A 27256-nucleotide genomic window follows, 5' to 3' on the forward strand; every position below is an offset into this window, starting at 1 on the left:
CATTTTGCTATTCAATTTCCACACATGATATCTTTTTGTTTCTAAACTCCTCTATTACTGCAAATTGGTTTTTTCCTAGTGCACCATTTTGGTTCTTTTCATTTCTTTTTTTTAAGGTTTTATTTATTTATTCATGAGTGACACAGAGAGAGAGAGGCAGAGACACAGGCAGAGGGAGAAGCAGGCTCCGTGAAGGGAGCGTGATGTGGGACTCCATCCCAGGACTCCATCCCAGGACTCCAGGATCATACCCTGAGCCGAAGGCAGTCACTCAACCGCTGAGCCATCCAGGTGTCCCTCATTTCTTTTTTTATACATTTAGTATTCTCCCTTAAAGGTTACCCAGGGGGTTACATTTAATATCTGAACTTTCTAACAATCAAGTGTGATTTGATACCAACTTAGTTTGAATAGTATAGAGAAACTATTCCTTGACAGGTCCATTTCCCCCTTCCTGCTATTTGTTGTTGCTGCTTGTTGGGGGTTGTTTTCTGCTTAGTAACTTTTCTGAACTATTTTTTTATGTATGTTGTCTTGTGTGGCCACTGAAACCTGTGTTCCATTAGATTAGTGATCAGCTAGTGGTTTGACAGAGTTTCCTTAAATGCCTGGAGCCAAGAAGAGACTTTTTAAAAAGTAAAAGTATTCTTCTAGTCTTTTCTAATTGGTTCTGTGTTGGGGCACTTCTTGAACCCTGAGCCAGGCCATTTACACTCTGTCTTGGTCTTTACTTCCTCTTCACTTGAAGCCTGAAGGACAGTGAGAGGTTAAAACTTAAGAGTCTTCTCAGGCCTTTTTTAAAGCAGGTATCCAGACCTGGGTATGCACAGGCGCTTCTCAATTCCCTACCATACATGGGAGCTTTTATTTTATTATTATTTAAAGATTTTACTTATTTATATAAGAGAGAGAGAGAGAGCGCAAGCATACAAATGAGGGGAGGGGGCAGAGGGAGAGAGACAGGCACTCTCTGCAGAAAGCCTGATACAGGACTTAATCCCAGGACCCCGAGATCATGACCTGAGCTGAAGGCAGATGTTTAACCAACTGTGCCACCCGGGTACCCCCACATGGGAGCTTTTAAAAGCCCTTATTCCCCATGTATCTTACTTTCCAATTTCTTCCTTCCTAGGCTTTTTGGTTTATTTCTTATACTGACTATCCTCTCTTCCCATAGACTGCTGTGTCCAATTCTTTTGCCTTTAAATATCCTCATTAAAGGCAATCCAAGGAAGCTGCCTCAGCCCTGGGAACTCTGCGGTAGGCAAAATAAAGGCAAGCCCTTGTTCTGGTCCTCAAGATAGCTAGCAGGCAGAACAGAACACACAACCACAGTTCTTTGAGAATAAGGTTCATACTCCCTCTCAGCACTAGCAACCTGCATCAAGAATTCAGCTACCATTCTCATGGCTGTCAACAATTTGGGGAGTGAAGAATGGTAGGTGAATGATTTAAAACGATTTAAAATGGTAGTAAGTACATGCTTACTGCCATATGGCAGTTTCTTCCTTAAGTTTTCCCCTAGTTACAAGTTTTTGATTAGATCCCAAAGTTTTTTTTTGTTTTTTTTTTTTTTTAAGATTTATTTATTTATTTATGAGAGACACAGGCAGAGGGAGCAGGCTTGGATCAGGCCGTGAGCCAAAGGCAGATGCCCAACCACTGAGCCACCCAGGTGTCCCTAAATCCCAAAGTTCTATAAAAGTTGATTCTGACAGGATTTGCAAGTTTAATATGTTTTTGTGGACATCTCCCTGGAGTTCCCTATTCTGCCTTTTTTAGTGATGTCACTCCTAAATTCAATTTTTTAAATCTTCTATATTTAGTACTTAAAATTAAAATTTTGTATGCAATGGTTACCATTTCAATCAATAAGAAGGGCTGGGGGATCCCTGGGTGGCGCAGCGGTTTGGCGCCTGCCTTTGGCCCAGGGCGCGATCCTGGAGACCCGGGATCGAGTCCCACGTCGGGCTCCCGGTGCATGGAGCCTGCTTCTCCCTCTGCCTGTGTCTCTGCCTCTCTCTCTCTCTCTGTGACTATCATAAATAAATAAAAATTAAAAAAAAAATTAAAAAAAAAAAAAGAAGGGCTGGGATCCTTTTTCAATTTATTTATTTATTTATTTATTTTATTTTTTTTTAAATTTTTTATTTATTTATGATAGTCACAGAGAGAGAGAGAGAGAGGCAGAGACACAGGCGGAGGGAGAAGCAGGCTCCATGCACCGGGAGCCTGATGTGGGATTCGATCCCGGGTCTCCAGGATCGCGCCCTGGGCCAAAGGCAGGCGCCAAACCGCTGCGCCACCCAGGGATCCCTCCTTTTTCAATTTAATCCTTTTCCTGACTACTGCTGTTTCATTGATTGATGTTCTTAAAGTTCCATCTGGAGCTTCTGTTGGCTTCCAAAACCCAAATCCCCAAAATGTTCAGAACTACAGAGAAAGAATTTTTCTCCTGAGTACTCTTCTCAAAATGAGGGGTGGGAAATACTAGGTAATTATACCACCTGCTTGGTTCACTGAATTTGGAGTTGGAAGCCTGCGTCTATCTAGAATAAATAAGAGTAGATTTGCTAGCTTGAGACATCTGCTTGTCAGTAAGAAGACTGGATTGTGGAAATCAGTCAGAATCTGGGTCCTAACTGGCCCACCGGAAAGGAATCTTGCCTAACCTTTTCTCTTCTTTTCCTGTTTGTTTTTTACAACTTCCTCTGAAGTAGCCTTATACATAGACAAAGGTGGTCATGTAATTGATATGATTAGAATAGAGTCAGGAAAGCAACACTTATGGGGATCCCTGGGTGGCTCAGCGGTTTAGCGCCTACCTTTGGCCCAGAGCATAATCCTGGAGACCTGGGATTGAGTCCTGCATTGGGCTCCCTGCATGGAGCCTGCTTCTCCCTCTGCCTTTGTCTCTGCCTCTCTTTCTCTCTTTCTCTCTCTGTGTGTCTATCATGGATAAATACATAAAATCTTTTTTTTATTAAAAAAAAAAAAGGAAAGCAACACTTAAAAAGAAATTTCATATACTCAAGCCTGAAATTCTGTGATTTAAAATGTATTACTTTGGGATTAGAGGGGAAGATCATAGAGTAGGAAGATCTTGAGCTCACCTCTTTCCATGGACACACCAAGTCTGCAAGCACATATACAGCAACTATAAGAGAATGACCTGGAGACTAGCAGAACAGTTCTTCCACAGCCAAAGACATAAGGAAAAAGCCACACTGAGAAAGGCAGAAGGGGCAGTGATGCAGTCTGGTTGGAAACCAAACCTTGGTGCATGACCCACAAGGAAGAAGGATATCACAGATACCAAGGTCTTCCTTGAGAAGTGAGAGGGTCAAGCCTCACATCACACACACTCTGCCTGGGGATCTGCCCTGAGGAGATGAGTCTCTATAACATCTTGCTTTGAAATCAGTGGAGCCTAACTCTGGGAGAGCTGAAGAGCTTTAGGAAACCAAAACTCAGGGTGCGCCTGGGTGGTTCAGTTGGTTAAGCATTTGCCTTCAGCTCAGGTCATAATCCCAGGGTCCTGAGATCTAGCCCCACATCAGGTTTCTTGCACAGTGGGGAGTCTGCTTCTCCCTCTCTCTCTTTGCCTGCTGCTCCTCTTGTTTGTACTCTTGCTCTCAATCTCTCTGTCAAATAAATAAATAAATACAATCTGAAAGAAAGAAAGAAAGAAAGAAAGAAAGAGAGAAAGAAAGAGAGAAAGAAAGAAAGAAAGAAGCCAAAACTCTACTCTTAATGGGCCCACACATAATCTCTTGCTACCAGGCCCAGCACATATAAAAAGCATCTGGAATATATGTGAAGGATACTTACTAAGTTTAGGGTGTGCTCACAGGGCAAGGATCTGTAGGATTTACTCCAGGAAGTGCACTAGGCACCATTTTTCTTGCCCTCCTTCAGCCAAGTTGGCCTGATGTTGGCAGGTGCCAGTTCTAACACTCTCCATCTACATTGCTAGCACTGACCACCCTGCTCCAGCATTCCCCTACAGGCCCACCATACCCAATCTGCCTCATTAAATGTTCCGCCAAAGTGGCTGCCCCTCAACCACCATACCAAACAGGTAGCCTCAGCCAGGATGAGTTCTGTCCTAGGAGGCAAGGGGGCCAGTCCCACCCACTGGCACACCTGTAATGGTCATAGCCAAACCCTGCAGCTATAGCGGGGGCCAGCCTCACTCACCAGCATGCTCACAACAGTTGCAGCCCAGGCACAATGGGAGGGCACATGTGGCTCACACAGGAGACACTCCTGGAGTTCCTGGTTCTGGTGACCAGGAGGGATTGCACTTCTGAGCCCCACAGGATGCCTGCCAGATAAGATCACTACCTTCAGGAACAGGAAATGTAGCTGACCATAGAGAATCAGACAAAATAAGAAGACAATGAAATACGTTCCAATGAAAGAACAAGAAAAAAAAAAAAAACTCAGAAAGAGAACTAAACAAAATGGAGATAAGGGATCTACCTGATTAAGAGTTCAAAGTAATGGTCATAAAGATGTTCAATGAACTTGGAAGAAAAGTGAATGAACTCAGTAAGAACTTGAACAAAGATACAAAAAATATAAAAAGAACCAATCAGAGCTAAAGAATACAATAACTGAAATAAAAAATACATGAGAGAGAAGCAATAGCAAATCAGAGGATACAAAATGAATCAGTGATCAGAAAGAACAGTGTGGGTTGTATCTATCAATATATCTTTCTTTAAAAATTTTATTTATTCATGAGAGACACAGAGAAAGAGAGAGGCAGGCTCCATGCAGGGAGCCCGATGTGGGACTTGATCCCAGGACTCCAGGATCACACCCTGGGCCAAAGGCAGGTGCTCAACCGCTGAGCCACCCAGGCGTCCCTCTATCAATATATCTTATTAGATATTAAAACTTAGGAAAAAAAAAAAACAAAACTTAGGAATTTGGGGATGCCTGCGTGGCTCAGCGGTTGGGCATCTGCCTTTGGCTCAGGGAGTGATCCTGTGGTCCTGGGATTGAGTCCCATATCAGGCTCCCTGCACAGAGCTTGCTTCTTTCTCTGCCTAGGTCTCTGACGCTCTCTCTCTTTGTGTGTCTTTCATGAATAAATAAATAAAATTAAAAAAAAAAGAAAGAACAAAGTGATTAATGGAAAGTGCCCAGACTGAAATCTTAAAAAAAAAAAAAAAAAAAGATTTTAAAAGATGAGGATGGCTGGCTAGGTGGCATAGTTGGTTAACTGGCTGACTCTTGATTTTGGCTCAGGTCATGATCTCATGGTCCTGGGACTGAGCCCCACATCAGGCTCCATGTTCAGTGGGAGTCTGCTTGAGGATTCTCTCTCTTCCTCTCCCTCTGCCCCTCCCTCTGCTTGTGTGTATGTGCTCTTTCTCTCTTAAATAAATCTTTTTAAAAATGAGGATAGGTTAAGGGACCTCTGGAACAACATCAAGTATACTAGGAGTCACATTATAGGAGTCCCAGAAGAAGGAGGAGAGAGAGTAAGGGGCAGATAACTTACTTAAAGAAACAATTGCTGAAAACTTCCTAACCTAGGGAAGGACACAGACACCTAGGTCTAGGAATCACAGAGTCCCAAACACGATGAACTGAAAGACACATAGACACACAATAATTAAAATGTCAAAAATTAAATATAAAGAGAGACTCTTAGAAAGCAAGAGAAAAGCAGTTAGATACATGCAAATAAATACCCATAAGACTATTGGCTGATTTTTCACAGAAACTTTGCAGGTCAGAAGGCAGTGTCATGATATATTCAAAGTGCTGAAAGGAAAAAACCCCTACAACCAAAAACAGTATCTCAGCAAGGTTATTACTAAGATTTGAAGAAGAAATAAGACATTTCCTAGGCAAATAAATATTAAAGGAGTTCATGGCACCACTAAACTGACCTTACAAAAAATGTTAAAGGGACTTCTTTAAACAGAAAAGAATAGACGATAACTAGAGGTAAGAAAATTATGAAAGAAAAAATTTCACTGGTAAAAGCAGACATAAAGGTAGTAGATCATTCACTGACAAAGCTAGTATGAAGATTAAAAGACAAAAGTATAAAATCAACTATATCTACAATAATTAGTTAAGGGATACCCAAAATAAAAAGATGTCAAATATGACATTAAACATATAAAACATGGAGGGGGCAGAGTAAAAATGTAGTCATTTTAGAAAATGTGTTCAAACTTAAGTGACCACCAACTTAAAATAGAGTGTTGTGCACATAGGGTATTATATATGAACCTCATGGTAATCACAAATCAAAAACCTATAATGGATATGGATATACAAAAAAATAAAGTGAAATGAATCCAAGCAAAACACTAAAAAAAATAAAGTCATCAATTCATAAGGGAAGGGAGCAAGCAACCCTTTTTTAAGGTTTTATTTTTAAGTAATCTCTACACCAACAGGGGACTCAAACTCACAACCCTCAGATCAAGAGTTGCATGCTCTTTAGACTGAGCCAGCCAGGTACCATTGCTGTGAACCATTTATCCTGGAAAACCCACTACTATAAAAGACCTAGAAATGCCAGTTAAAATGTGACAGATATCCTTTGAGATGCATACTGGAGTGTACAAGAAAGTAAAGAGAAATTCCAAGGTCAAAGAAAAGAATAAAGAATTGAAAAGCATGGAGGTAGGTTACAGTTATTGAAACTCAGGAAAACTCAGATTTAACAATCCTTAGACTTGCACCAAGTAAGAAGTTGGAGACTCTTGAATAAAGCTGGGACATCTGAAAAGCTACAACCTGGGTGAAGGAGTGGCAAAGAAAGATAATAAAGAATCCTAACTATCTTGATCTGGGGTCTGAATGAAAAATAAGTCTCCCTAGAGAATTTTTAACCACATCTTGCCCTCATACAGGAAGAGACACTTTACAATCTCCATATGATCTACAGACTTGAAACCAATAAAAGAAGTAAACATAAATATTCCCTGGCAGGTCATCTTTAATCTAGGCAAAATATAAAATAGAAGGTATTTATAAATTGAATTACACTAAAATTAAGAACTTCTATTCATGGGAATATACTATAATGGAAGTGAAAATACAAGCCATATACTGAGAGATAGAAGGAGATATTTATCACCCAGGTATACAAAATAGAACTAATATTGGGGGATCCCTGGGTGGCGCAGCGGTTTGGCGCCTGCCTTTGGCCCAGGGCGCGATCCTGGAGACCCGGGATCGAATCCCACGTCAGGCTCCCGGTGCATGGGGCCTGCTTCTCCCTCTGCCTGTGTCTCTGCCTCTCTCTCTCTCTCTGTATGACTATCAAAAATAAATAATAATAAAAAAAAGAACTAATATTGGGGTGCTTGGGTGGCTCAGTTTGTTAAGTATCTGACTCTTGGTTTTAGCTCAGGTGATGATTTTATGGGTTGTGGGACTGAGCCCCTTGGTGGGCTCTGCACTCAGCAGGGAGTCTGCTTGAAAGGCTCTGTCTCTCTCTCTCAAATAAATAAATAAATCTTAAAAATATAGGACTAGTATTTGGAATATTCAGAGGACTTATTTGAATCAGTAAGGAAAAAAACAACTCATTAGAAAAATGAACAAAAGACAGACCAGACATTTCTTCTCTTAACAAAAGAGGATCCACTAACTAGTGAAAGAATATTAAACTACATTAGTAATCTAAGAAATGCAAATTAAAGCTCTACTGAGATACCATTACACATCTTCTGGTTTGGCAAAAATTAGAAAATTTGACAACAATAGGTGTTGATGAGGCTGTGGAGTAACCAAAATTCTCATACTCTGCTACTAGAGTGTAAACTGCTACATTCCTTTTGGCAAACAGTTTGGTAAAGGTGAAGAGATGCATATCCCATGATCTAGCAATTCCATTTCTAGGTATAGGTTCTAGAGAAACTCTTATACATATTCTCAAAGGGACACATACAAGAATATTATTAAAAGCATTGTGTTTAGTAGTCAAAAAAATTGAAATGAAGGATTTCTGGGTGGCTCAGCATTGAGCGTCTGCCTTTGGCTCAGGGCATGATCTCAGGGTCCCGGATCGAGTCCCACATCAGGCTCCCTGCATGGAGCCTGCTTCTCCCTCTGTCTGTGTCTCTGCCTGTCTGTGTGTCTCTCATGAATAAATAAATTTTTAAAATCTTTTAAAAAAATTGAAATGAATGTCTACTAACAGGAGACTGGATGCATAAATTGTGGTATATTCACATAATGAAATCTATATATAATTGAAGAGGAACAGCTGCAAGGGTTCTCCATGGATTAATCTTATGATTAACATAACGTTTTTATGTTTTATACATAATGATTGTAACATAATGTATTTTTAAATATTTACATTAAAATTTTTTAAAATTTATTTATTCATGGGAGACAGAGAGAGAGGCAGAGACACAGAGAGAAGCAGGCTCTCCACAGGGAACCCAATATGAGACTGGAGCCCAATGTGGGACTCGATCCCAGATTCTGGGATCATGCCCCAAGCGCAAGGCAGATGCTCAACTGCTGAGCCACCCAGTGTCCTACATTTTTTAATTTAAATTCAATTTGCCAACATATAGTATAACACCCAGTGCTTATCCCATCAAGTTCCCTCCTCAGTGCCCGTCATCCAGTTACCACATCCCCCCACCTACCTCCCCTTCCACAACCCTTTGTTTGTTTCCCAGAGTCAGAAGTCTCTCATGGTTTGTCTCCCTTTCTAATTTTTCCCACTCAGTTCTCCTCCTTTCCCTTATAATCCCTTTCACTATTTCTTATTCCACGTATGAGTGAAACCATATGATGATTGTCCTTTTCTGATTGACTTATTTCACTCAGCATAATACCTTCCAGTGCCATCCACATTGAAGCAAATGGTGGGTACTCGTCTCTTCTGATGGCTGAGTAATATCCATTCATCTGTCGAAGGACATCATGGCTCCTCCACAGTTTAGCTATTGTGGACATTCCTGCCATGGACTTTAACATAATGTTAAATGAAAGAAACAAGTCACAGAAAGATACACATACAGTATAATTCCATTTATATGGAATATATTATATCATATATATAATATATAATAAATTCAATTTATTCCATTTATGTAACGTTCAAAACAGAAGAAAAAATAAACACTATATTAGCTAAGGAATGCAATCATAGGTGATGAAATAATAGAGAAAAGTATAGTAATGTTTAACTCAAAAAGCAGAATATTGGCTATTTATGAGGAAAAAAGGAAACACATGCAATTGGAAAAGAATACACAGGGGTCATTGAAGGTATTGGCAGTCAGTGTTTTACTTTTTAACCCAGGTGATAATTACAAAGTGTTGCTTTGTTATTATTATTTTAAAAATATATAAATGCTTTATATATTCTTATGTATCTATATCTTACAATAAAAAGATAGTAAGAGAATATAGTTTTATACCAATACATTTATAAACTTAGGCAAAGTAAATTCCCAGAAAAATATAAATTATCATAACTGTGTCAGGAAAATACAGAAAATCTAAATGATCCCATAACTTTCAAGAAGTAAATCAGTACTTCCAGATAATACAAAATAAAAAAATAAAGCATCTGTCCCAGGAGCTATGCTGGAAATTTGGCCAAATACTCAAGGAACAGATAATTCTATTATTTTTACACAAACTCAGAGAAGAGAAAAAGGCACACTCCCCAATTAATTTTATGTAGTTAGTATAACTTAGATAAGAAAACCAGACAAGAATGGTTTAAGAAAATTAAAAGCAATCTCAGTCATGAACATAAAGGTTGAATCCTAAATAAAATATTATCAAACCAAATCTAGTAATACATAAATAATATATCATGATCATGATGGGTTAGTTCCAGGAAAGAAAGGTTGGTTTAGCATAAAATAACCTTGGGATCCCTGGGTGGCTCAGAGGTTTAGCGCCTGCCTTCTGCCCAGGGCATGATCCTGGGGTCCTGGGATTGGGTCCCGTGTCAAGCTCCCTGCATGGAGCCTGCTTCTCCTTCTGCCTGGGTCTTTGCCTCTCTCTCTCTCTCTCTCTCTCTCTTTGTGTGTCTCATGAATAAATAAACAAAATCTTAAAAAAAAAAAACCCACCTAGAAAAACCCTTGCATATACATAACGGAAGCATGTGAAAGAATGTTCATGGTCACACTGGTTGTATGGCAAAACACCAAAGCAATCCAGTTGACTATCAACAGTAAAATGAGTAAATTTTCATCAATATAATATTATATGGCACTTGATGGGATGAGCACTGGGTGATGTACTATATGTTGACAAATTGAAGTCCAATTAAAAAAAATTTTAAAAAAGAATATTATATGGAAGTGAAAATGAATGACTTTCAGTTATATGTATCAACACATATGAATCTCAAAAGTTATGCTGAACAAGGAAAGCAAGGCACAAATACATAAAATACAATTTTGTTTATATAGCATCAAAACAGGCCACAAAAGGAATGATTAACACAAAATTCAGGATAGTAATAATCTCATGAATGGGGGGGAACATATAGGTGGTAAAGAGTATATAGAAGACTTCTGGGGTAGCTAGCTGGCAAGGTTTTCTCTCCTTTCATGACTATTCATGTATTAATAGATCAATATGCTATGCATTTTTTTCATGCTGCTTTCTGTATTTATGTTCCATTTAAACATAAAGTTTTAAAAAATTAAGACATTTTGTTTATTAAAAGATATCATTAAGAAAGTGAAAAGCCAAACCACAGAGTGGAAACAGATATTTGTAATATATATATTTGATAAAGAACTCATATCTAAAATATGTAAAGAACTCTTGTGAATAAACAGACACTACTTAAGTACTTCATCAAAAGGGGAAATGAAAAAAAAAGGGAAATGAAAATGGACAATTAACATATGAAAAATGGGCCCAATATCCATAGTCATCAGGCAAATACAGATTAAAGATACAGATTAAAGGCACAGTGCAGTACAGGTGCATACCCACCAGAATGGTGAAAGTAAATATACTTATTCTAAGTATTCAAAAGGGTATGGGAAAACAGTGGTGGCAGTGTAAATTGATATAGCCACTTAGAAAACAGTGTGATAGTATCTACTAAACTGAATATATGCCAAACCTATGACCTACTCCCACTCCTAGGTATATACCCAAGAGAAATACACACACACACACACACACGTATGTATGTATGGAAGTAAAAATGAGTTTCAGTTATGTATATCAACACAGATGAATTTCAAAACTTATGTTGAACAAAGAAAACAAATCTCTCTCTCTATATATATATATACGTATATATATACACACACATGAACTGGAATGTTCTCAGCAACACTATAATAGCCTCAAACTGGTAACTACCCAAAAGTCTTTCAACAGTAGAATGGAGAAAAAAACTATGGTATATTCACACAATGTAATATTATATACAGGAATGAGGATAAATGCACTACAATTGCATAGAATAATATATAAAAATCTCACAAATGTAAGACTGATAAAAGAAGTCAGCAACAAAAAATACATAGTACATGGTTACATTTATATAAAACTCAAAAACAGGTAAAACCAGTATATAGTGCTGGAAGTCAAGACAGTGGCCAACTTTGATGAGGGAGAGTGACTTGAAGCATGCATACGGGGGACTTCCCGAATGCTGGTAGTTGTCTGTTTCCTGATCAGGGGATGATTACACAGATGTGTTCATTTTGTGTAAAGTCATTGAGTTATATGCATGAATCTGTATTTTTCTGTATATGTGTTATTTCTGTAATGTGTTCTTAAAAAGGGGGAGAGAAAAGCCTGGATGATATTATGATTGGTGATATTCTGCCACTGAGGAATCTGATTGCCACTGATTCCAATTCGTTGTACATGATATCTAGAAAACAAAACAAAATAAAAAGGTAATAACTAGTAGAAGTTGAAAGTAAACTTTTAACTGATACATGAGGAAAGTGGGTGGAGGTATGGATGTACAGCAAAAAACATTCTTGAGTACTCTTTCTTCTGCCTTAGTTCTCTATTAAAGTTTATTTTATTTTTTTAAAGATTTATTTTTATTTATTTATGATAGACATAGAGAGATAGAGAGAGAGAGAGAGAGAGAGAGAGAGGCAGAGACACAGGCAAAGGGAGAAGCAGGCTCCATGCCAGGAGCCTGATGCGGGACTCAATCCCGGGACTCCAGGATCACGCCCTGGGCCAAAGGCAGACACTCAACCACTGAGCCATCCAAGGATCCCCTCTATTAAAGTTTAAATAGTGTTGAGAGTAGAGATAATGTTAGAAAACAATGAATTTGGGACACCTGGGTGGCTCAGCAGTTGAGCATTTGCCTTTGGCTCAGGGCATGATCCTGGAGTCCCCGGATTGAGTCCTGTATCAGGCTCCTTGCCTGGAGCCTGCTTCTCCTGTCTCTGCCTCTCTCTGTGTCTCTCACGAATAAGTAAATAAAATCTGAAAGAAAGAGAGAGAGAGAGAGAGAGAGAGAGAGAGAGAGAGAAGGAAAGAAAAGAAAGAAAGAAAGAAAGAAAGAAAGAAAGAAAGAAAGAAAGAAAGAAAGAAAGAAAGAAAGAAAGACAACAATGAATTTATCAGGTAACTTTCAAAAGGAGGACTGGTGCTTTTATTCTGGCTGCACCTATTCTCAGCTCCTTTAATAATGGAGCCCACTATCTTGGAGTGGCGAAATGGGCAGCAAGAAAGAGAAACTCATTTTAGTTGTTCTTTTCCAAAGGTATCTTCCAGACCTTCCTCCAACATCGACCCAGGCAACTATGGTGAAGTACATGATCTGATCACCCAAATACCCTCTAAAGTGCAGATACAAGACATTACTAAGGAGCTACACTGCCCACTGTGTAATGACTGGTTCCATGATCCATTGATGCTAAGCTGTGGCCACAACTTCTGCCAGGCCTGTATCCAAAACTTTTGGAAGCAGCAAGCAAAGGAAACATTCTGTCCTGAGTGTAAGATGCTATGTCAATATAGCAACTGTACATTCAATCTTGTACTGGAGAAGCTGGTAGAGAAGATTAAGAAGCTACCCTTACTCAAGGGCCATCCACAGTGCCCAGAGCATGGAGAGAACCTAAAACTATTCAGTAAGCCAGATGGGAAACTGATCTGCTTTCAATGCAAAGATGCTCGGCTGTCTGTGGAGCAGTCTAAAGATTTCCTGCAGATCTCTGATGCTGTCTGTTTCTTCATGGTAGGTGAGGCCTGAGCCTTGAATAATGTCTTAGGAAAGCTGAGAGAAATCTTTTGTAGGGTTTCTTCTCTCTTTCAACCCCACCCCTTTATTCAGATGATTATTAGTAAGCTCAGAAAATACAACGTATCCTGCAAAGCTCTTTCTCTCGAGTTGCTGATTATAGGAAAGGAGTAGTGGAATAGCTCCGGCTACTCCCTGAATCAATCAAATATTTACCTATACCCTGCCACGACAAGACTCTGCTAGACACTCTGTAGAATATGGATGTACAAGATATTACTCTTGTTAACAAAAGTCTTGAAATTTAGTCAAATTTAAAATGAATAAAACAACAGAATCAAGATGGTGTACTATTGAGAGTTAAATGTCACATTTGTAATTTGTAAATATTTAGAATTTCAGAGAAGATTAGAGAATACTGAAATAAGGGATGTATGGTGAATGAAAGCTTGAGATGGGAAATCCTCTGCATTTGAATGGGCAGAGGGAAGAAATGAATATTCTAAGTGATAACAACATAAATAAAAGTATAGATAGTGAGAACAGTACAACTACAGCAAAAAATGTAGAGTCAGCTTCTTCAAACCTCTGTAGTAAGCTAATAGCATAAAACTAAGTTTTTCTGCTGTTTGTTATTTCCTTTACAATTCTTGGAAGAGACAGGAATTCAGGGGTTAAGGAAAGGTTTGCAGCAAGAGCTTTTTGTTTTGTTTTGTTTTGTTTTCCCTGATACCCTGGGGCTTTAGGAGAGATGTCCCTATGGCCCTTCATCTCCCAAGTTAGTGTGGTTAATTCTATATGGTAGACCATAATTCTATATGGTATTCCCAGGAGGAGCTCACCATCCATCAGGGTCAACTGGAGGCAACCCTGAAGGAACTTCAGTCCCTGAAGAATATGCAGAAAGATGCTATTGCTGCTTACAAGGTGAGAAACAGGGTAGAGGGGTTATGAGATTGAACCGGAATACCTTCCTTGTAACTTCAGCTACATGGGTAGAAAGGTGCTTGTACATTATTATTAATACACTAAATGACACCTGGGCTATAGAATTAGAAAGCGGACACTGTAAGGTGGAAAGAAACATAGCAGTGAAATAAGTTCTCAATGGATGATCAACAGAGAGAGCAGACTGACCTTTTCTGTTACATGCTGATCCTTCTGATGGCTCAGTCACTAGGTGATTGTTTTGAGGTTGTGATCTGTCTGATATTTCTCTTTACATATGGCAAAATAAGGGATTTATCAGAAAAATCCGCTAAAGATTATTATGCCCAAAGAAATACCTTTCTTTTCTTTGAGTTTATAACCAGGCTACCTCTGATTTAAGGTGTCTCGGATTGCTGGTTTTCACCATCCAATTTGATCTTTTCTAGCTTCCTCCAAACTAAATAAACCTAGGAATGTTAGAAACTAGTTATTCCTAGTTAGAAACTTGGCAAAGCAGTCCCTAGGTTTTGGGGCTAAATTGGTAGTTCTGTTTTTTCATAATTACTCTATGGGAGAGTCTTCTCTGGCTTTTGGCATCTGGAATAAGAAATATGTACAATGAAGGAAAGAAGGATAGATGGAAATAATGTTTCCAGAGAATGTTGTTTCTGTTTTAAGAGTTCCTAGTTTAGCTACTACAGTCAACATTCATTCATTCAAAAAATATTTATTGAGTAAGGCATTACACTAGATACTATATTACACTAGAGTGGGAGATAGATTAATGGGATTAAGTAATCCCATTAATAGCAATAAAATGACAACTGTGATAATTACTATAAATGAAAATAAAGGGTGCTATAATAAATATATGTGAAGAATTAATCTAGGCTAGGGGAGGGGTATTCTCTGAAAAAAATCACCCATTAAAAATTAAGAATTAAAGGACAAGTAACTTAGCCAAGTGAACTGACTGAAGGGAATATGAAGAGAGTAGCCTAGAGAATAATGTTCTGTGAAGAGCAAAGAACATATGGAGAAGTCCTGAGATAGGAAGTTGGTTGCTATGTTAAACAGAGACAAGGCCAATAAAATTGGATCATGGGAGGCAAGATGAGCTTGAAGAGGTAGATATGGGCCCAGTTATGTAGGCCCTTGTAGATAACATTAGGAATTTTGAACTTCTTCCTGTGGTAAGAAGCCATTAAAGAGGTTTAAATAGGACATGATTTCATCTCATTTTGAAAATATGAGTATAGTGGCTATGAGAAGAGAGACAATGATAAGGATAATGGTTAGAAGGCTATTGCAGTGATCCCAGAGAGTGATGATGGTAGCTTAGACAAGAGACACACAGAGAAAGAGAGAAATAAACAGCTTCAGCATAAGCTTTGGAGATTTAAAAAAAAAAAACGACCTGGATGTCGTGACTGATTAGATGTGAGAAGGGCGAGTAGAGACGTCATAGACAGTTGGATACAGGAATCTAGAGCTCAGAAGTTGATCTAGACTGGGAATAAGAAGTCAGCAAAGAGACTGATTTAAATCTGTGTGAGGAGAGGATATTACCTAGAAAGAGAATATTGAATGAGAAGGGGAAAGAGCCTAGGACAGAATATCAAATAACTCCAATATTTAGAGCTTGGTTAAAAAAGACAGAACCAACCAATACGTGAAATAGTGATGAAATAGGTAAAAGGAAAATTGGAAAAGTGTGAGCTAGAGGATAGAGTGAATTTTAATTTTATAATGGTCCTCCATTATAATGATGGACCACAGAATCCAAGCTGGATAAGAGGGGACATGGAGACAGAAGAAGATGATAAACAGAAATGGAGGGGGTCAATGAATAAGAGGTTTCAATGAGACCAATAATTGTTACAGTAGAGGTACCTAAGTGAGCATAAGAAGTTAATTTTGGAGATAGTGAAATTGCTAGGAATGATAAAATCCTGTGTGATTGAGAGAATGAGTAGATAAAGGTGGAGATCACTAGAAATCAAGAGGATAAAGTTCTGAGAAGCTCAGGTGTCAGATGGTTCATCCCTCAGGACATTGTGGTTACCGTAGGAAAGGATAGAACAGTTATTAATTTCAGTGCTTCAGACGTTGCCCGTCTCCTGCTTCTTCTATAGTGTCCTGGCAGCAGAAGTGACATCCCCCTAGCTCTGTCTTCTAGGTAACAATAGTTCCTTCAGCCTCCTGATGGCCCCAGTCTAACAGCATCACTTGGCAGACATTAGTTTGTACCTCTGGTAGGAGGATACTATTACTCATTCCAGGATGTTTAATTAATTAATTAACCCCACAACCTTATTTATTATGGGATTGATTACCACCTTGGTACTGCAATAGGTACCTAGAGATCACTTTTGACTATTTCATTCCTGAACTATTAAACTGAGAAAAACAAAATAAGTCTCCCAAAGAACTCTGCTTAGTATGGTTGAACCATTTTAATGCATTTTCCTGTTATGGTATATGAGTAGTGGTATGGGTCCCCAACCCCAAGTGCTAGTCTCAGTAATTACCATGGTGATGATCATGGAGGTTTCCAGGAAAACAAGCTACATCTGCAGCAACACATCTCCTTGGAGTTTCTAAAGCTACATCAGTTCCTGCACAGCAAAGAAAAGAACATTTTAAATGATCTCCGAGAAGAGGGGAAAGCCTTGAATGAGGAGATGGAGCTGAATCTGAACCAGCTTCAAGAACAGTGTCTCCTAGCCAAGGAGATGTTGGTGAGCATCCAGGCACGAATGGAACAGCAGAATCCCTTCGACTTTCTCAAAGTGAGACTCCATATCAACATAATTATGGGTACACTAGCAGGGGAAGAAGGTTGGAAAGATGTAGAAGCAGCTTTACCCATTGGGAAGGGGGAAGAAACCTACTTTAGTGCTTTTAAGACTTTCTGGGAGAAGAGCAGAAGGCTACTTTTGCCTTACAGTCAATAGGAAGCTTTGTTTTCACTCTCCTAAAAAGGATAATAAACGCCATTAATAATGGCATCTATTAATATTTTAATCTTTTTTTCAAAAAGAATTTTGAGGGTTTATTTCTCAAAAATAAGAATGTTGCAACCTGAGTTGTACCTTAGACTGGCTTTTAATTGACTTGTTTTTTTTTTAATATTTTATTTATTTATCCATGAGAGACACACAGAGAGAGGCAGAGACACAGGCAGAGGGAGAAGCAGGCTCCATGCAGGGAGCCTGATGTGGGACTGGATCTTGGGATTCCAGGATCACGCCCTTAGCCTAAGGCAGCCGCTCAACCTCTGAGCCACCCAGGAATCCCTTAATTGACCTGTTTGAAAGGTGTTTGCCAGTTGTTACTACTCGAAGCCTGACCTCTAAAGTGTCATTAATTATCAGCTCAGCACTCATAAGTTTACTTAGCCAGACTAAGGAAAAGTGGCTTTGGGCTGAAAGACCTATGGTGTTTTTCTTGAAACCATGTAGCAGTATAGCTAGAAATAGTCCACCTATTAATTTCTCTTATTCCATGTAAAAGGGAACTCTAGAAAACCAAAGTAAGATAAAGCCAGTTTATCTCAGGTTAGATGAAGGATACTGATCAGAAAGGCATATGGACAGTGGGAGGAGTTGGCGGTGATGGAATGGGGACTTCTGCACAGGATCCCAGTATTGATGATCAAATTCTGGTTGTGGCCAGTATCACCAAATAAATTTCTGGTGTTGATAAGCAGGCATCTAACTTCTTTATTACTCCTTTCCTCTTCTAGGATATCACATCTCTTTTGGATAGGTAAGTGTTTCTGTATGGTATTAATACCTTTCCTTTGTCTGTGGAGGATGTCTAGAATGATTTATGTTCCCTGCAGCTTGGAGCAAGGAACGAGGGTACTGATGCCCAGAGAGCTTATCTCCAGAAAGCTGAACCCAGGACTATACAAAGGTCCCATCCAATACATGATGTGGAGGGAAATGCAGTCCTCTGTCTCTCCAGGTATCAGTGGGCAGTAGTTTAGTTATTGGTTCCTGGGGCTCCTAATCTATGTTCCCTCTGTGGGACCTCTTCTGTGGCCCTAATTAATACTTTAGAGTCTGGGATAGGGGAAGGGTAGAGTTTAACCAAAAGAAGACTGGTATGACTTCAGTCAGAATGACTGAATTTCTCCTGGTACTATGACCCAAGGATTTATGACTTTTCACTGGTAAATAGAGTCTTATGTGAGAATTACTTCTCAGCCTATGATTTTGTTTCATTGTTCTATCAAATGTGACAACCAATTATTTTATCCTGTTTTTCTAAATCAGTTCTATAAATCCCTGGGGCTTCTCTGCCCTGAATGAGGAGGTTACTATATATACCTTTTGCATGTAATAGAGTCCTTATAGATCTTCTTGTTTTTGATGTTCATAACGTAGAATATAACATTTTAGGAAAATGTTTAGAGATCTTTAGTACTTCAAAAGAAAATCAATAATTTCTATAGATGTGCCTAATAAGGACACAAGTTTTTGTCATCCTGCAGATACCAAGGGACTCAGCAGGACAAAAGAACACACATGGCAATTCAAGAACATAAAGTTCTAAATAATATTTATAGAAATAAAATTCTAAATAAAGTTTTTTAAAATATGTTCTTTAATTTATATAGATTCATTATTATTATTGTTTGTAGTTACTGATTTAATGAAAATCACAAATTTATTCCTGTTAACAAATTTTCCAAGCAATTGACATTGAAAACACAGCTTTACTATTTACATAGCCTGAGGTTTAATTAACACAGAATAAAATTCACAAATTTTAAGTGTACAATTTGATGAGTTTTTTTTTTAATGAATTTAGAACCCAAACCCTTATTTGTGCTGTAAAGAGGGAGAAAAATGATTAGCAATCACATACATCATGCAACAGGACTAGTTTTTATGACAGAGCAACATAGAGTACTTTAACCACAGCTTCAGTTTCACAACAGCACACTCCAACACATTTCCCAACATATGTAGGACTAATACTCTTTAAATTCCTATTGCAATAATTATATCGTACTCAAGTCACTGATTAAAAACCAAACAATAATAAAAATTAAAAAAAAAAAGGGGGGGATCCCTGGGTGGCGCAGCGGTTTGGCGCCTGCCTTTGGCCCAGGGCGCGATCCTGGAGACCCGGGATCGAGTCCCACATCGGGCTCCCGGTGCATGGAGCCTGCTTCTCCCTCTGCCTGTGTCTCTGCCTCTCTCTCTCTCTCTCTCTCTGTGACTATCATAAGTAAATAAAAATTAAAAAAAAAAAGAATCGTCATAAATAGTCTTCATATCTTTCTCTGAATATTTAAAAACAGACCACATCTAGTATAGATACCTGCCCCCTCATTTTGCTTATTCCCCAAACTGATTTTGACTGATAGTTGCCCCTCAAGTACTGGATCAATTTAAAAACCACACACATTCAAATTAAAGAACTGATTAACCTTCACAAGGGCACATGGATTGTTTGGTACCAAATATTACAGTGATTTTACAGGGACCACAAAAAGACTTGCTTGCTTTCTCTTTTTCTTTTTTTTCTTTTTTCTTTTCTTTTCTATTTTCCTTCCTCCCTCCCTCCCTTCCTTCCTTCCTTCCATCCTTCCTTCCTTTCTTCCTTTCTTCCTTCCTTCCTTCTCTCTCTTTCTTTCCTTCTTTCTTTCTGAAAGACAGAGAGAGGCAGAGACATAGGCAGAAGGAGAAGCAGGGAGCCTTCTCCCCTGCAGGGAGCCGGATGTGGAACTCAATCCCAGGACCCTGGGATCACAACCTGAGCCAAAGGCAGCCACTCAACCCCCGAGCCACCCAGGTGCCCCCCCCCCCCACAAAAGGTTATTTTTTGTTACAATAACTAAGGTAATGGCAAAAATTCTTAACAAAGATAACAGAGATCACAAAGATGAGAGATAAGTTTTTAAGACATAAAATTCCTTTAAAAGTCATTGCATTTTCACTTTACTTAGAATTTTCAATCACAAAATCTAAGTAGAAACATTACAAATCCATAAGAGAACTCTAATCTCATGTGTACACCAAAATTTTAAACTTACTTCTTAAAATCTAAATACTTTAAAAGCTCACAATTTGAGCATTTAAAGTCTTTCCTAAGACTTCTAGCTCTCCAGTACTATACACCTTCACATAAACTACTATGAAGCTAGCAAAGCAGTGAAGGCTATTTATTCCACTGATGTAAATTTCTGCACCCACCTGCTTCTGAACCCCAGACTTCTGTGTGACTGGTATTCCTATTCAGTTACATCTTTTCAGTCTTCCCCCACCTTGCACCAAAGCAAAACTGTTTTGCTTCTTTCCCTGCATTTAGATTTCTAAAGGACTTTTAAGTTTCTAAGCAATTTTTATGCTTCCAAGAGACAATTTAACTAGTATTTTCTTTGCCCAGTTGTATATATATTACATGCTCTAGAGCTGTACTTGCTTTTGTGCTAGAATTCCCTTTAACCCAATTCTCTACCACCCTCAACCTCTGCAACATGTACCTAACCAACTCAACTTTCTCCCTTTCCTCACCCCCAACCACCCAGTACCAATGCCAAGGTGTGCTCCACCCCCAACCTTCACACCTCAGGGTACTCCCATTTGAAGATTGCTACTTTGAAATTAAATCATGCAAAATTCATATTTTTAAAAAATACATAGAAGTGGGACGCCTGGGTGGCTCAGCAGTTGTCTTTGGCTCAGGGTGTGATCCTGCGGTCCTGGGATCGAGTCCTACATTAGGCTGCCTGCAGGGAGCCTGCTTCTCCCTCTGCCTCGTCTCTGCCTCTCTCTGTGTGTTTCTCGTGAATAAATTCATAAAATCTTTAAAAAAAATGGGATCCCTGGGTGGCGCAGCGGTTTGGTGCCTGCCTTTGGCCCAGGGCGCGATCCTGGAGACCCGGGATTGAATCCCACGTCAGGCTCCCGGTGCATGGAGCCTGCTTCTCCCTCTGCCTGTGTCTCTGCCTCTCTATCTCTCTGTGACTATCATAAGTAAATAAAAATTAAAAAAAAAAAATACATTGAAGAATCAAAGATCGCTAACAGTACCCCAACCGTTCACTTAATTATCTGCAATGCAATCGGAATGCCTGAACTAGACATGCCCTTTCTGACAGAATTTGGCCACAACCAACTTGTACCCAAGACTGTAGCGAAACACAGTGACTCCTCCCTCCAATTTGCTGGTATGCTTTATTTAAGTATTACCTAAGGCATTTCAAATTTGAACACTTTCCCAAAATACAGGTTAGACCATCACACTGTTTCCTCCAACCAAAGTGCAAGCAGGCAGACAGGCAGGTAGGTGAGATGGACTGGGCTCCATCTGCAAGATTCGTCTAGAAGGCATCACTCTGCATTGTAGCATGTCAGAATGTCCTAAAACCTTAAGAATCTTCTTGTAGCAAGATTCATAGCCCAGAACTAGTTATTACCGGAGTCTCAATTTAGAAGATGTAGCATCTGAAACCTCCACCCCAGAAAAGGAAGGGTGCCTGCTGCCATTCACACTGCCTGGAGGTTGGTGCTCCTGGATCAAACAATAAAGCAACACATCTGCTGATGGCCTGATGCATCTGCTTTCGACTTTTAATGCTTGCCCCCTCATAAGCTCATCTGAAAACCATAAGTGGCCTTCTGAATACAGTGCTTTCTGAGCAAGGCCTGGAAATAGGACACTGAAGAACTTCCATATCCTAAGCCTCTGGAAATTCAGTCTGTAGACATAAACTTAGGTGGGCTCTCTCCTTGAGTGTCTCTTCTCCTGCACTGCTATGACTCACACTGGTCAGGGGCTCCGTTCTTCCTGGTATCATCTGATCACAATGAAAACTACAGTAACAAACCATAGTCCATGAAGCATTCTGTAACTGTCAGCTGGGGTCATTGCTGCAGGCCCACCCAAGGTATACATTCAATCCCTGCCCGCTCTGCAGGCAAGCACCACCACCCCACATCACCCAGAGTATCAGCAATTTCCTCCTCTATGATAACCCATACAACTGATTTTCTCAGGGCCTTCAGCAACTTTCCCAGGCTTCCCAAGTTACCAGAAGCAATTTTTAAAAAATATTTTATTTATTTATGAGAGACACAGAGAGAGAGAGAGAGAGAGAGGCAGAGACACAGGCAGAGGGAGAAGCAGGCTCCCCGCTGCGAGCCTGATGTGGGGCTGGTTCCCGGGTCTCCAGGATCACACCCTGGGCTGAAGGTGGCGCTAAACCCCTGAGCCACCCGGGCTGCCCCCCAGAAGCAATGTTTTAAGTGAATGGACAACTTCAAGAAAGTTAAAGGGAGGAGGAGGGGCATGAGCTCATAGAAGTTAGCACTGAACCTAGAGGAAAAATCCAAAGTGGGGGAGCACTGTCACCTGGGAAATAAAGTGTGGGTTGGTTTTGTCTACAGACACACACACATCCTGCCTCAGCAGCCCCAGCCTGTCAGACATCAGGAGCCATACCAATAACCGCTTACATGGCACCTTACCTCCTCAATCACTCCTGAGACCACCCTCACTCACCTCCAACAAGGGGCCTGGCCTCACACTCAGACCTGGTCCAGGCTGGGCATGCCCTGGACCTTGTCTCAGGCTGAACCATAATTATATATACCCGTGAAGCTAAGTTCAGTTTCCATAAGACCAGGCCTCATCCCTACATGGGTTTGCAATCCTTTGAAAAAAAAGGGGGGCTGCTGGCATTGACAAGTTCAAGGTCTGCCCTCTCAATCCACCTGCAGACCTGTATGCCACTGCCTTCCTTCCTGATCATTCTCCAGGCATCAACTGTCTCAATTCCGCCTCCTCTCCAGCAAGGGTGGCAAGATCCCATCTTTTAGGGCTTCTAACTGCCTTCTTCCTCTCATACAAACTAGGGCACTAGTGCTTGCTTGGGCCATGCAGGAGCAGTGCCTGCCTAGAGGTCCAGTTCCCTTTCTCCAGAAGGCGTGACAGCGTGGCCTGAAAGGCTGTCCCCCCCACCCCCCCACCCCGGGTCACTGCAGGAACTATCAACACAACTCTCCTCACCATAGTTTCCCCAAGATCTAGTTTCCTCTTTAACCTTCCTTATCCTTGTCCCTCAACCCCTGGAGTCTCATCTAACTCTGCTATCTATCCCATCTGTCCCCTGAGGTCCTAAATTGGCCACTTCTTCCCCACAGCTAAACCCAAGCCCTCTGCCCTGCCCTCCTGGTTGCTAACTCTTCCAATTTGATGAGTTTTGACAAATGTTTAAACTTCTGTAAACATCTCTAAATCAAGATATAAAAAGTTTCTATCACCCCCAAAACTCCTGCATATCCCTTTGCAGTCAGTTCCTTCATTCTCTTTATTTCATTTTAGTTGTGTCTTTTCTAAACTCTCAAATAAATGGAATCATACGTTTTGTGATCTTTTGTGTCTGGCTTTTTTCACTTAGCATAATGCTTTTCGAGATTTAATTATGTTGTAAAAGTAATCATGTTTTATGGCTACATCCATAGTCAATCTTTTTCTATCATCTTATTTTTAACTTATTAGTGTTTTTATATTTTAAGTGCGTTTTATGTAGCTAGCATGTAAAGCCTTGTGTTTTTTATCCATTCTGACAATCTCTTTTAATGGAGGCATTGTAACCACTGACAATGTTATTATCAATATGCCTGGGTTTAAATGTAGCATTTTGGTATTTGTTTTTACCATACCACCAGTCCTAGCTGAGGTAGTATTCATCAGGTTTCCCCACTATTAAGTTACTCCCCACCCCTTTACACTTTGGAAGGAAATCACTATGCACAGCCCACACTTAAGGGGAGTTATGCTTTCCTTCCTTGAGTGTGGAGTATCTACATGATTTATTTGGAATTCTTCTGCATGGAAGATTTGTTTCTTCTGGCTGATAATTTTTTATTGAATGACAAACATGATCAATTTTACATTGTTGTTTGCTGGATTTTGTTATAATCCTTTAAGCTCTCCTGGATTTAACTTTGGCATGTAGTTATTTGACATAACTTTGTTCCTTTTGACACTTTAAACTTTGTTGAAGTTTCTAAGCTTTGCTAGAGTAGTTCAAGAGCAGCTTCTAATCTAGGGCTAACAGCCCATTTTCTAAGGTAATATCCTTTTGAGTACTCTGCCTGACATTCTACATATTATGACATTTTTCTCATTATGGATGGCAGGATTGAAAACTATTACCAGACTTGTGTGGGCTCTGGAAATCGTTCAGCCTACTGTTTTCTAGAGATTCTTTCCCTGGCCCTAATTAGTTTCATTGCACATCAGTACTCAGACACAGCTTCGAGGGAATCCCTTTGTAGATATTTGAAATTCTCTGTGTAGCTCCTTCTTCTGTGTTACTCTACTCTGCAAATTCTAGCAGTGTTCAGAACAAATTATGTTTTTCTTCTTGTACCCTTTGCCCTGCAAAATCAAACTTCACTTCTAGCAATCATTTAAAGTACAAACTGATTTTTCATTTTTGGCCTAAGTCTACATCTAAGAAAATCAAATGAAATTAATTTAATCAGGATGCCTGGGTGGCTCAGTGGGTTTATCCCCTGCCTTCGGCCTGGGGCGTGATCCTGGAGACCTGGGATCGAGTCCCATGTCGGGCTCCCTGCATGGAGCCTGCTTCTCCCTCTGCCTGTGTCACTGCCTCTCTCTCTCTCTCTCTGTCTCTCTGTCTCTCATGAATAAGTAAATAAAATCTTAAAAAAAAAAAGGAAAAGAAAAGAAATTCATTTAATCTATGGCTATTTCTAATAATGTAACTGTGGTCAAATCATAGTAAAATATACTTCATACTTTTTATTTCTAGGCCTTTGCTTATTCTTCAGGTTCATATTTTCTCCATTCCTGCCTTATAATAGAAACTATTATTTTAGGGCAGAGGCTGGTACTTTCTCTATAAATGGTCAGATAGCAAATATTTTAGTTTTGTGGGTTGTATGTTCCACAAAACTTAACTACATTGCACTGAAATGGCAACCATATACAATATGTAAATGAATGGCTGTTAATTTGTTCAATTTTCAGTTAATGTTTTCAATACACATTTATTTACAAAACAGGCAGCAGGCCACATTTGGCCTGCTGGATGTAGTTTTATAAATTCCAGTGTAGGGAATAATTCAATTTAAAACATCTTAATGTATTTCTTTTAGTTTTGTATAAATTAATAAAACATTACTGAAGTTAATTCACTCATTCAACACACTCTTATAGAGGGCCTACTATGTACTAAGTACTAAGTTGGACTCTATAGATACAGAAATAAAAAACATAGTTTCTGTTCCCAGGAAGGATAGGCTAAAAGTCCAAGGTGGAGTCTGTACCAGCACACTTAGATGAAACATTATTAAGAGCTAAGCCAAAGCCATGGGAATGGGGATGGAAAATAAAGGATATATTCTAGAGACAGAATTCCAGGAGCTGAGATATACTGGACAGTAATTGGTGGTAGGGAATAGAGAAAGGTGATTATCAAGGATAGAACTATAGGAGATACAGATTTTGGGGGGGCGGGTGTTGGTGAGTTCAACTTTGGCCATGTTATGTTGAAGAACCTATAGGAAAACTAAGTGAATATATTCAAATGGATAACTATTCTAATTAGAACTTAGAAGAGAGGCCAGAGCTGAATAATTACTATAGAGTGGGGTGGCGTGAGGAACTAGAGAGGGTTTGATCTGGGAAATACAGGAATTCTAGGCAGTGTTGATGGTCAAGCACAGAGTAGAAATAATGAATCTGTAGTAATATCTACATGTACAATTTTGTGATAGTCCTCTTGCAATGGTCAGGAATTGGCATGTAAATTTTGATAGCTGTGTAGAACCAGGGTCAGTGAGTTGCATGGCAGATGCTGCAGATATAAGATAAAGGTGATAAGGTTATTGGCAGTAAAGCTGCCAATGCCAAGTGGTTCAGGGAAAGATTCAAAGCCAGGAAACAGAATAGGATAATAGGGAAAAATGAGGGACTAGAGTTGTTCAGTGAAGTAATGGTTGTAGGGGAGATGAGATTGAGAAAATAAATATAAGAGAATGGGATATCTGAGTTTAAGATTTTAGAGAATGAACAGTTCCCAATGATTACAAGGTCTAGAATGTGGTCATTAACATGGACTGCTGAAATGTAATAGAGTCAAAAGTCAGTAGCAGTAAAGTCAAGAACCTGCAAGAATGGAAAATTGGCTATATCCAAAGAATGGTGAAATCACTTGGGATGATGGGCTGGAGTTGGGGTAGTGGAGTAAAGTTAACCCAAAGTTCAGAGAGTATAATCAGAAAGTCTGTACATAGTAACATCATATAGAGATAAGGGGTAATGAGACAGAATGACCAGAGCCTCAAAAGTGATTTTTACATGAGGATAAGGATTAGATTAGGGGTCTAGAAGTGGCAATGGTGGTTCTTGGATCTCTGGCTCTGAATTTAGAAAATAAATAGTCTCATGAACTTTTCAAGTTATATTTTTGACAAAGAACCAGTCAGGTTTCTGTTAAAGTAATGAGGTGATGAGAGAATTCTGTAAAGTGAGGATGCAGGAGAGTTATTTAGGGAGAGAGTTCTAAAGGGCAGAGTGGAAAGGGATGGGTGGGAACAGTGGGAAGATGGGTGAAGGTAGAGGAAGCAAGGAACAGAATTATGGGGGATAAAAGTACATTAGAGGATAAATCATTAGAGGGATCTACATTATGAGTTTTGGCCAAGGATAACAGGAATATGAGGCACAGTGGAATTAGTTGGGTGTCAAAGATTCAAATGGAACTCTGAAGTTCATTTAACAAATAGTTACCTGACTACCTAGGAACAGTTCTAAATTTTGAAGACACGTGAGGAAACAAAACAGATAAAGCCCCCCCCCCGCCCCCCGAGATTACATTCTTGTGGAGGAAATGAAACAGTAAATAATCTCACATAATGATAACCATGGTCAAGCAAATCAAGCAAGTAATTATTCATGAGAAAAAATACAGTAGGATAAGGGTATAAGCAGTGATAGATGAATATGCTAGTTTAGATATTAGCCAGAAAAAAAAGTCTTTGAGGAGTTAACTTCCCCCTCCCTATGTTCTACTATGGACATTTCCAAACATAGAGAAGTTTAAAGAATTTTAAACTGAACACTGCT

The 27256-nt window shown here is 39.4% G+C and overlaps 1 protein-coding gene across 1 annotated transcript in view; it reads left to right on the forward strand.

The window, feature by feature from the left end:
- Positions 1–27256, forward strand: part of TRIM69 (tripartite motif containing 69) — a 57701-nt gene that overhangs the window by 24902 nt on the left and 5543 nt on the right. Inside the window, exons 2-6 of the mRNA XM_025998367.2 lie at positions 12725–13201; positions 14036–14131; positions 16693–16926; positions 17883–17905; positions 17982–18106. Coding sequence (XP_025854152.2) covers positions 12875–13201; positions 14036–14131; positions 16693–16926; positions 17883–17905; positions 17982–18106 — 805 coding nt within the window. The 5' untranslated portion in view covers positions 12725–12874. The remainder of the gene's footprint in view (positions 1–12724; positions 13202–14035; positions 14132–16692; positions 16927–17882; positions 17906–17981; positions 18107–27256) is intronic.

Source organism: Vulpes vulpes, chromosome 15, assembly GCF_048418805.1.
Source record: "Vulpes vulpes isolate BD-2025 chromosome 15, VulVul3, whole genome shotgun sequence".
NCBI lineage: Eukaryota > Metazoa > Chordata > Mammalia > Carnivora > Canidae > Vulpes > Vulpes vulpes.